This window comes from Tyto alba, unplaced genomic scaffold, assembly GCF_018691265.1.
Source record: "Tyto alba isolate M040663 unplaced genomic scaffold, T.alba_DEE_v4.0 Super-Scaffold_14, whole genome shotgun sequence".
NCBI classification, from domain to species: domain Eukaryota; kingdom Metazoa; phylum Chordata; class Aves; order Strigiformes; family Tytonidae; genus Tyto; species Tyto alba.
In genome coordinates, this window is record NW_024881276.1 from 12,289,651 (window position 1) to 12,301,499 (window position 11,849).

Consider the following 11,849-nt stretch of genomic DNA (forward strand, 5'->3'; position numbering starts at 1 on the left):
CCACCCCCCGCCACAACTGCGGAGCTGTCAGTCGATCCAAAACCACGTGTAGAGAACACCATCATCTCCACTTCCTGGACACGGCCTTTGCGTGATTTTACACCTACAAAGAGCCGCTAGAGCGACGCGTGGTTCATCGGGGAGCGGCCTAGCTGTTCAGCACCTCTGACTTTTCATGCTGTTCAGCAGGTCCTCTCCAGCTGCCGCCAGCCTGCTAAACTCCGACAGCATCTCAGCCTTCCGGAGGAATATTCAAGTGCTTTTGCACCCACCTGCAGCACTGTTGTGGTTTGAGCTCAAAGGGCAACTGAGCACCACGCAGCTGCTCACTGTCCCCTTCTCCCACAAGTGCTGAGAAGGAGAAAATAAGCAAAGGCTTGGGAATCAAGGTAAGACAGGGAGAGATAAATCACCCATTATGGTCAAGGCAAAAGACAGACTTATTAGGGGAAGAAAAAAAAAAAAAACATAAATTTATTACAGACACTAACAACACATAACAGACAGAGTAAGACAGTGAGAAGCATTGCCACATCTTGAGGACACCTTCCCCCCACCCCTCCCTTCTTCCCGGGCTCAGCTCTGCTCCCGATGTCTCTACCTCCTCCCCCAGTGGCGCAGGGGCAGGGAATGGGGGGTGCAGTCAGCACTGCCACTTCCCATCTTCGCTGGGGGGGTGACTGACCCTGACCAGCAGTGAAATGCCCCACAGCTGCTTGCTCGCGGCCCATCCCGGCAGGGCCAGGGAGGGAACAGGAGGAAGAATATTTCCTGGGTAGAGATGAAACAGTTTAACAGGCAGGCGAGAGAGGGAAGAGAAAAAAAAAAAAAAAACAAACCAAACCAAAACCAAAAGTAAAATCACTTGCCACCTGCCAGAAGCAGGCCGATGCCCTGCCGGCCCCCAAGCAACAGCCACCGCCGAAGGCCTCTTTCTTCCTCCTCTACCTTTTTCACTGCCAAGCACAACCTCTGGTAAGGAACAGCCCCCTCTGGGCAATTCCGACAAGCTGTCCTGGCTGTATCATCCCCCCAGATCGTGCTCACCTGGCGTGCAAGCCCTGCCCAGCAGCAGCCAACACGGCTGTGCCCTCCGCGCCCCTCCAGCGCAGCACCGCATCCGCTTCCCCGCCAGAAGTGAGCTCCGGCCCAGCCAGCCCCGGCACTGGTACCTCAAGCTACACAGCTCGAGCCTAGCAGCCCACCAACTCGTTAAAATTCAAGTAAAGACAAGAGCGAGACAGGCATCAAGGGAAGTAACATTTCCAGCATTAAAAAAAAAAAAAAAAAAAAAAGTCACATTTGCAGTATCAGTCACCCAAGTCTTCTGTTTTTCTCAGCTTGAGCAAGATCAGGACAGCCAACAATTAATCTAATTAAGGCCTGTCTTAAGTAACTAAAAGCCTTAATTTAAACTCAAGCTAGACACCAGCTTAGATTTATCTGATGGCTCCCAAGGCGATTCATAACTTATCTGTAGAACCGTGATAAATATGGAGATATTTTACTTCTACACAGACCAAATTCTCCAGCTCTTTAGCCAGCACAAAGTTTAGAAGCAAACCTGGTTTGTTTTGTACTTGTTCAGATAGTCAGGTATATCCAGACACCTCCCTCAGTGCCTCGCATCGCTTTAATCAAAAGAAGCTGCAGGAGGGCTCTCACTCAACACAGGCGATACCAACTCCCCGACACCACGCTGCCACCTTAGCACCCAAGGCAAGGAAAGGTTAACAGACAGTGCTTCCACCCCCACTCCAAAACCAAAACCCAACTCAAGTTACTCGAGTCTGCTCAAGACTTATACTGGGACCTGACAGGAGTCTGACCAGGCAAGCCCATGTACCCCCCAAACCTCTTTCTACACCCGTTCTGTCCGTGCAGGAGCCAAGGCAGCGGCTCCCAGTTCTTCAAGACGACTCTCGGCTCCCCAGACCTTCAGCTGTGGGGTGAGCTGCAAACTAAGAACTGCACATCTTTATGCCCATGCAGAAATTAAAATATATTCAGGCAAGAAGGCATTCAGCTTATGTCAATGGACATTGAACACAGCAAACATTTTATTTAATAATTTTTATTTATGCAAAGCCAATCCAAAAGCATTGTGTAAAAGTGAAAAGCTCTTTTTACATATTAATAAAATTTTGTGTACGTATGCACCTTCTGCGTGGGAAGAATGAGGATTTGACTATTTTATTTACAAGAACCCACTAAGTTTGTTTAAAAATATAGACATAGGTAGTAAGTCATTCTTATTTTCCCTAAAAGCTAATTGCTGTACAGTATACAATAGCTCAAAGTGCCCAAATAACCAAGGGTGTCCCGTGACAACTTGACTATACAAGCTTCTTGTGCTCAATTAAGAATATTCTTGTTTTGATGTAATGCTTCTGCCCAGTGCTTGTTTTCTGGTTTGTTTTTTTTTTTTTTTTTTTTTTTTTTTTTAAATGTATACAGTAGTCAAATTATATTACTATGTCACACCCAGTATTTCCTTAAGGAAGAAAACTTATGTTCCTTGACCCTCCAGTTCAGCTGCTGCTATATCTGGCTCTTCATCATTGTAAATATTTTCTGCCTAAAGACACAAAATATCACATTACAAAGGGGAGACACAATTGTTTTTAAGCAATCTTCTACACTTTATATAGATAAAAACATAATACCAAGAAGGCACAGACATCAACCCTTCCTTAAAAGGGATCCTCTACCTGCCTTTCCTTAAAGGACAGCCAAATTTAGGAACACGTACACAGTGGCTGGACTTCAGCACTTGCCTTTTCACATTGTTTTATTTCAGAAGGATAAGCCTTAGCTATTTAATTCCTTACTATGTACATTTTGTTATTTGGACTTCTCAACCTCAGTCAGAACACACAAAACAAGTTAAAGAGAGGTATTAAAAACTGAAAGCCTGACTTGTGACGCACAGTTAAGTCTGTTACAAATGTTGAATAAAATCACTTGGGAATAACTTAAGTTAAACAAAATGTAAGATAACTAATCAAATTCCTGTAATGTAAAATAGTACAAACTAACTGGAGAGTTAAAAGGCATCGTGCTTCACAGTCTACGTGCAGAGGCAGGGGGGAAGATTAAGTCTTGGCTAGCATTGGATAGAAGATCTCAACTGCCACATTTTATTCTCAATATTAACTACTATCTAAGACTCAGAGTCAAGAATGAACTAGCAGTTGCGTTTATTCAGGTTGGTTTAGTCTTTGTTTACTTTTGAAAAACTTACTCTCCAAACAATCAGTGTAAGAATTACAGGGGATAGACTACTTTCAGTCACTGAAGGCACAAGCTGCCCCAAGAACAAGCCATTTCAGTTTAATTTATGCAACAAGCTTCAGAGCAACTCAAGAGCTGTTGCGAGACTCACCATTTGCCATATCTGCATTATGTTGTCTTCCGATACAGAACAGATTACCCAAGGCTCATTAGGATTCCAACTGAAGTCTGAAATTTTGGCAGTGTGTCCTCCATGAATAAACTATTAAAAAAAAAAAACCCACAAGCTTCAGTCAGGCATTTCATCTCTAGAGAGAAATCTGTTAAACCCCAAGATTCAGAAGTTAAATTCATCACGCTGCTGATTACACAAAGAAAAACTTGCTACTAGAGATTCCCAACGCAGACGTAAAGAAGGTGTGAGTGAACCATCCCCTTCCATTCGTCCCTTACAGACACGGCGGCCATTGCTGAGACAGCATTCAAGACGACAGTTCATATTGTTACAGCAACAACTGACCAACGTCCTCAGAACGGTGCTACTTCACACAAGGCCCGGTTGGGAAATCCAGCCATATTTTATATCCATTACCTCATCTAATTATATGGGCACTCATACAGTTACACAGGAAATGAAGAAACCAACCTCTAAGTGTTTTTAATTGTTTCCTAAGGAAGCAAAACAAAACGTAAAGCCTTTGTACTTTCTACATCAGTAAGGTTAGCAGCTGTATGGGACCTAACTGGTCTAATGCAAGACAAATAATTTGAGGGAGGCCTTGGCTTTACACACGTTTAGTTATAAAAGAGTACAGACGGGCACGTGGCCGAACTCTAAGTACATTCAACAATAAAGATGTGTAAATCGTGTCCAGGACAGCTTTGAAAAAAAGTCACTACCTTCAGAATTGAACAGAGGAAGCCTACTGCAAGTTAGAGCAACGGATTGAAAACTGGGGAGGTGAAAAGACTTCTGAAGTGCTGCAGTTTTAGTAGCACAGGCATAAGGCACCATACTGCCACAGAGCATGTCAGCAGACTGAAACCCAAACCAAAGCATACCAGCAGTTCAGGAGGCCCATCTTCCGCATCCTCTGCAGACTGCTCTTCTCCAATTTTACTGTAAGAAAGTAGTTTATGCTTTTTATTAATAATGAAAATTGCATCCTCTATCAGCTCAACTTAAACAGTTCCTAGCCCCTGTTTCCAGTATTGGCTTTTGCTATCGTTTTTTCTCACCATCCAATAACTATAAGGTACAAGACATCAACTCTTTGGCATTATCATTACTGAAATAGAACCTAACTTGTGAAGCACATGGAAGCAGAAATCCCTTATTACTAAAGGCAACAGAAAACAATTCTACCAGCAAGAAATCTGCACAGAGAAGTAACATCTGAATGTTATACACATACTGTGCTGCTTCTACTATATACCCAAAAAACCATGTCCGAGTTATGAAAGCAAGAAAGGCTGGAGAACAGCACAAATCCAGTCTACCAAAGGAAATAAGTCTGCAGTCTTTTTTTTTTTTTTTAACCATCTGTTCATATATACTAAAAGATAGGAAATGCTCTTCACCTCAGATCCCATACGTTAAGCCGACGATCAGTACCACTTGAAGCAAGAATTGTTTCATTATGAGGAGACCAGTGAACCTATTGAAAGAAAACAACTTGACTGGAGCAGGGTTACTGATTTCTAAAGCATATCCTGAAAAACCACCACCAGCACCTGGCTGCTAATTTTCAACAGCTAGACTCAATGTATCAGTTTCTTCCAGAAAAAGTCATGTCTTACAGCTCTCAAATCGAGTGCTTTAAAATCTTAAGATTTCTCAGATTGAGCAGCCAACATTATTTCACTGTTACAGATTTACCTATCCTGAAATTTGTCTAGAATTGAGACACTTGCACCTACTAAATAGGCAGAGTTCACAGTGTTAGAGTGGAACGCAAGTCCTCTCCACAGCAGGACATTTTAGAGAAACCTTCTACAGCTGTACTGGGGGGTAGGCTGCAAGCTCCCAGTATCTTTTCAGCAGTAAGTTGTGGACTACTTGCTTCAGAGTCAAGTGGGGAAAGGTAGGAAGAAACTATGTTGTACTCACTATTTAACGTTTAACAGACTTTTATTTATTGTGGTCAGTCACCATAAGAAAATATGCGTGTTCTTGTCCTAGTCAGTACTTTTACAGATTTTGTTACAGGTTGTGAGAAAAGCTTACCCACCTGGAAAATTTCATCTTTATGAGACTCAAAAGAATGGAGTTTCAATTTTAAATTTCGCAGATCCCATAGAGCCACTGTCTAGAAGTAGTAACAAGAAATCATTTTTAGTGTAATGGCTACAGAACTGTAACCTAAGATACTTCTAAAGTATGCACAAGTAAATACCTTGTCAGCAGAACCAGTTGCTAGAATGAACTCACTGTAAGGATTGAAGGACAGACAGTTGACCTCGGCTGTATGAGCATCCACAGAATGACTCGGCTTGGATGTAGTATTAGATCTTGTGTCCCAACTGTTGCAATGGAGGGTTTGGGGAGGGGCAGGGAGGAGGGAGCGAGAGGGAACACAGGTTTTTTCACAGGAAGTTCTTTTTCACTACACTACACATTAGTTTCAGAGACAACACTATTACTAAGCCTAAATCCAAAGCTACAGTTTTTACTCAAAAACCTTTCAGGACTTCGTGTCTGTTGTACATGAGGAGTTTGCACCAGGAAGCTGATATACATATTAATTACATCTTCTTTTCAAATGATGTGAACACATCAAATGACATGCAGATTTCAGTAGTTCTGCAGGATTGCTACAGCTGAGTGCATTAAATAACATTAGACCATTCCATAATTCAGATTTTTTTTTTTAAGTGCTCTGGACTGGTCCACTGACAGCACACAGCAGGCACCACCCAGAAACTGCTTAGCCCCAACTTACATCATAAGCTTCTGATCATCAGCCACTGATCCAAACAGAGATTCATGGAGCAGATGCCATGCCACATCTTCTACTACTGCAGAGTGTCCAGTAAAGATTGCTTTTGCATCAACAATTTTGCCTTCTTTTGGTCCAGCACTTACATCCCATAAACACACTGTCTGTAAGTAAGAATCATATTCTATTGTTATGCAGACTTGTTATCTTAAAAAAACACACACACAACACAAACACATTCCACATATAAACAGAGATGACGACACTCCTGCTCCTGAAACAGGTTCTTTGTTTTTGATAAGGAACATTTAATATGTCATAAATGAGAAGTCAGATGAGTTTCTATTAATCGGTTTTCTTAAAATTCAAGGCCCAAAGATTATTTATAAGGTCACAGAAGCAATTTACAAAAAGCATCCCTATTTCAGTAGTTTGTGTTTCACTTTTAAAGCCCACACAGAAACTTGCTAGCTATTACTCCAACTGATCTTTGAGGGTCTTACTAATTTACAGTCTCAGACCCAAGCCAGTTAGAGGCTTGTTACACAACAACTTCTTCCAACAGACAACTATAAAAATATTCTGTTCTTATTTCACCAAGAATGCTACGAAAAACTGGTTGTTGATTACAGCCTAAAGTCAGCTGACAGCCTTTAGAAATATAATTACAGTATGTGAGAGCTTCCACATATAACAGCTACACAAACCCAGTTTTTCTCTAATTATCTATTACAGCATAAATTAGCGGGGGTGGTTTGGCTGGGACTTTTTGTAGATAGGGGAAAAGATGTGCTGTTTACATGATCATCTGATGCACTGAGAAGATGTCCACTCAAATTTGAGTTCCACGATAAGCCATAGCCTTCTTTCTGGTGCCCTCTTAATCTAAGGTCAGGATTACACTCTCCACTTGGGTCTGAAAGAGAGAAAATTCCTTCCATTGAGCTTAGTCTTGCACATCAATCCACAAGAGCATCATTATCACCCAAGAACTTTGTTTCCACTGCAATAATAGCATTTCATACATAAGCCTCATCGAATGCCGCTTCTGTGGAGATTATCTTATGATATTGAGCATAACCAGGAAGTTAAAGTCAAAGATTTGGGCCTTCTTATTTGGCTTCCAGAGCCCACCACCTCTCCTCCCAATTGCAGTTAAATACAAGTTTACCTTCCAACAAGAGGCACTTTGCTTAACTTCAAGGAATCTGACCCACCTGGTTTTGAAGGATGTTTCGTGTAGTCAAATACCAACACATCAGCAGACGGTGTTTTTGTAGCAATGATGCAGGGATTCTGGGGCATGTAACGAGCACGGTTTACTTCACCTTCATGGTTAATTTTAATCTCTGTTTCAATTTTGCCAGTCACAGATCCAAAGCCACCGAACTCTACATTTGTCAGAAAAAAGTCAGTTTATCATATCAACTATTTTAAACGGGTTAAACAGCATTTCATGCATCTCCTCCAGTCCAAGAAGCAGCGCTAAGCATCTTATCATAATACAATACAGATTATGAACGACTAGCACCACGTGGCACAACAGTATTAACACTACATGTTTTGAGTCCTCTGTTATAGAAATTAAAGCTCTGAAGGAGTTCATATTTGAGGTAGACAGATACCAATTTTCACCACAACTGAGAACTGGTAGAAATGCTAGTAGGGATTGTGTATCATAGCGTTATCTAAATTACTCTGAAATAAGAACTTTCCTCTTTTTAGTCACTATTAATGATCTAGAATTAGTGTGAACTGATAAGTATATGTCAGCTTTAGTATTTAACAAAAAGTTAGAATACCATTAGACAAGGCATTTTAATGGTACTGCTACAGCATAATCTTAAGAATGCACGTACTGCCCACCTCCTTTCTCACTGTCATATTGAGAAGTATCAAACTGATCATCATTGGGAATCTGGACTCTTGCAACAACCAGGTGGTTCTGTTCATCGGACGTGTGCGTTCCCAAAACCAGCCAGTGGAGAGCGTAATCCTTTCCTTCTGGTCTGTTAGAATGATAAATGCGTGGAATAAAATTAAGTGCTCGGTTCCAGAGGGCTGATAGCTAGCATCAATAACATTCAAGATCCAAACTTCTTCAGAGAGCTAGAACAGAGAAACTCACGTAAGAGATCTTTTCCTTTGTCACAGGACACTTGTGCAACAAAGTGAACTAGACTCTGACATAAGCAAGCCAAAGGCACAACCAGTAAGGCCAGAGCAACAATGCAAGTCAGTAACCATTGCCACATGGCTTGGAAGGGACAATTACAGCCTACACGGTAGCTAACGGTGACACCAATACCTACTTCTGTCTTTAGTTCCCCTAGCAGTTGCACAGTACTGACTTAGAAAACAATCAATACTACTTTCTATAAAACATGAATACTGAGGACAAATGGCAACATATTTTAGTTTCTTGTCTTGGAAGCTTCTACCAGTTTTCATTTTATTTCAGAAACTCTGCACAAATCCTAACTAACTAGAATCAAATTTATCTTCTAGCTGTTAAATGCAACATTCTGTAATAAGTGAAAGGCTGGATGGACAAGTGCCATTTATCTCTGAAAGGAAAAAATTTGAACAGTCAAAACCAAGCAAATTTTGCATTCTTGAAAGCAGCAAACTAATTATGCTGTCTGAATCCATGCAAACAGGAATCACTGGGGCAATCATAAACCTCTGTCGGTATTACTACACCATTCCCAAGGCATCATTATATATTTTGAGGGGAAAGTTAAAATACAAAACAAAACAAAAACACACAGTGCACACACACTTACTTGCATCAGGAACAGGTGTCCCATCATGTCAGATGTCATACAAAGAGACAGTCCTTGCCTTAAATGGCTTACATATTTTGACACTGGATAATTGGAAATACCAGGTTTTAAACTGAATATTAAGTCAATCTGCAAAATACGAGGCAAGCAGAAGTGTTCCTCATAAGGGCTCCACACCCTCACATCCCCACTTCACTTTCTCTATGCCACAACTAGTCAGCTCACATTTCTCAACATCTTCCCCAAACATTCTGGTATACAAAATTAAGTGATCATCTAACCACCAAGTATAACACCACAAAGGTAAGGTGGAATTTTAAAGAAGAGACCATCCTCCGATTATTGAATGAACTGTACACATAAGCCATTTTAAAACCTAGCTATATCCACTTTACAAGAGGGACCCAGTACTTGTCCACTACCTCAATGGAGCCCTGCATGGTTACTGCAACAATTTAAGTTCTGTAGTAGCTGGCACATGAGCAGAATCTACCCCATCTTCAAAATTCTTTAAGAAATTAACCAGTGAGCCCACAGTTTTCAGGGGGAGGTGGAAGAATGGGAAAATTAAAATACGTGAAGTCAACAGGGAGCCAGGGACAGAACCAGGATGTGAAGCTCCAGAAGAATATCCTCTTAAATAAGACCAGACTTAAAACAAAAAAAAATCTGAGACAGATACTATAGCTTCGATGAACAGTAATCTGTAATGCACATGAGAAAAGACAGTCCTGAAGAAAAAGATAATTTAGTACATAGATTTCTCTGATCAGAATTAACTATATAAGTGTCAGGTCTTATATATCAATAAACCAATAAAGATTACTCTCCTGATACCTCACAACACATTCTGCTAAACCAAGCTAGGGATCTGTAAAATATCAAGTTGTGACTTTTCTCCTCAAACCTTCTGCATACAACTTTAAAAACCCTTTGGGTAAGCAAAGTGTCAGAAGCTCACAAGGAGGAGTCTAACCCAAATTACTCCCATCTTGCACGATTTTTATCCTCAAGTTACTTAGCAGACATGGTTAAGAGAGACAGAAAGAGCAGAGAAACAAGCAACTACACACAACCTCAGCTCCCGCTTTGCAAACTAAGCAAATCAGCAGCTGAGCCCTGTGCCTCCCTGGCACCTTTCAGGCCTCCCTTCCATTCTCTCACCTGGTCACATCAGGCAACCACTGCACGGTGAGGCTGGGCCACTCCAAAGCATGTGTCATCACCAGGTCGTACAAGAAAGGGGTGTTTTTCTTCCAGATCTTGTACTCCTCGCTGATGACGCGCTCCTCCACGGTGTCCTCCAGCACTGCGGGAACGGAAAAGGATGAACCAGGGGCTCGGCGTCCGCCGCCGCTGAAGCGGGGCATGGGGATGGGGGGGGACAGGCCGGGGCTATGCCCGGGGAGGGGCGGGGTAGAAGAGAGGGTCCCGAAGGGCCCTCAGGGCCGGCCGGCGGGAGGACAACTGCAACCGCCCCAGCGCCGCTCCCAGCCCGTCGGAAGCCCCTTGGACAGGAAGCCCCCGCCGCGCCGCGCCGCGCCACGCCACGCGCGCCCTCACCCCACCGCCCAGCCGGGGAGAAGGGGTTTCCTACCTTCCTTACTCGCCATTTTGGGTGCGCGCACAAGCGAGACGCAACACGGAAAGCAACGGCTAACGGCGCGGGAGGGCAGGGAAGGGGAGGGGAGCGTGGGCCGCCGCTGCTGAAGGCCCCAACGGCGCCGCCGCCCCGCCGCGCGCGGGCTTGCCGCCTTCCAACCCGCGCCTCTCGCCACGGCGCACGCGCCGCCAGCCGCCCCTCCGCTGCCGCCGCCCACAGCGGCAGCCAATAGGGCGGGCGGGAGAGCCCCGCGGGCGCGCGGCGGGCAGCGCGCTCCAATCAGGGGCTGGCTCGCCCGGAGGCCGCGCGGGGGCGGGGTTGGGCTGCCCTAACGGCCGGGAGCGCGCAGGAGCCCCCCCGCCTCCTCTCACCAGGAAGCGCTGGCGGACGGTGAGGACCGGAGACGCAGGCCACGCCCCCCCGAGCCCGAGGCCCCGCCCCGTGCTCCGCCCCCGGGCCCGCGGGGGCTGAGGCTGCGCCCCGGCGGGTCTGTGCGGCGGCACCGGGATGAGGGGGCGAGGAGGAGGAGGAGGAGGAGGAGGAGGAGGAGGAGGAGGAGGAGGAGGAGGACGACGACGACGACGACGACGACGACGACGACGACGACGACGACGACGACGAGGAGGACGAGGAGGAGGAGGACGAGGAGGAGGACGAGGACGAGGACGAGGACGAGGAGGACTAGGACTAGGACTAGGACTAGGACTAGGACTAGGACTAGGACTAGGACTAGGACTAGGACTAGGAGGAAGCAGGCGGCCGCAGAGGCGCGGGGATTGCGGGCCGGGGGAAGACAGGTGGGCCTGGCCGCTGCCGCGGGGCGGGGCTGTCGGTGAGGCGGCTCCCCGCGAGTCATTTGCTCTTGTCTTCCTTGTAGAGGGATAAAATAGAAATTCAGCGTTCTAGAGGTGTTAGATCCCCGAACAGGAGTGGGTGAAGAACAGAAACAACCTTCTGGCTCTCTTCTTTAAACTACCCTGCTTGTTACTGCTGCTCTTGGGCAGATTTACCAAACAGGGTGTCCATCATCTCACACTGGAAGTAGAAATTGGGAAACGGGAGTAGATTTATTATTACTTAAATCATTCATTACTTTTCATGAACGGAACCCAGGGTACATTCAGAAAGGAGGGACGGTGCAGTCAGCAAGATGGACCACTTTTCTGTGGAAGTGTCCAAAATACAAACTGCAATATATCCCTTGCCACCGGTCAGAAATTGCAGTAATTTAGCCATTAAAAGAGGAAAGAACAGCCCACATCTTTACGTCAATTAAAGATTTGATCC

General features: G+C 44.6%; 1 protein-coding gene across 1 annotated transcript; it reads right to left on the reverse strand.

Annotated features, from left to right (window-relative positions):
• Window positions 1-2,393: 2,393 nt before the first annotated feature.
• Window positions 2,394-10,731, reverse strand: RBBP7 (RB binding protein 7, chromatin remodeling factor). Its single transcript, XM_042788945.1, has 12 exons — window positions 10,557-10,731; window positions 10,124-10,268; window positions 8,040-8,182; window positions 7,391-7,564; window positions 6,974-7,089; window positions 6,177-6,337; window positions 5,631-5,757; window positions 5,466-5,543; window positions 4,816-4,892; window positions 4,297-4,354; window positions 3,386-3,496; window positions 2,394-2,578 (listed from the first exon to the last, which is right to left on the reverse strand). The coding sequence occupies exons 1-12, from the start codon at window positions 10,570-10,572 to the stop codon at window positions 2,510-2,512; spliced, it is 1,275 nt and encodes a 424-aa protein (XP_042644879.1). The 5' UTR covers window positions 10,573-10,731; the 3' UTR covers window positions 2,394-2,509.
• Window positions 10,732-11,849: the final 1,118 nt, after the last annotated feature.

Excerpts from the sequence above, each read along its gene's own strand:
- RBBP7 (XM_042788945.1), bottom strand. Across the intron at positions 6,338-6,973 it reads TCAGTGCATCAGATGATCAT|ACAGTGTGTTTATGGGATGT; the intron begins GTAAACAGCACA and ends TCTTACTTACAG. Across the intron at positions 4,893-5,465 it reads ATAAAGATGAAATTTTCCAG|GTTCACTGGTCTCCTCATAA; the intron begins GTGGGTAAGCTT and ends TTCTTTCAATAG.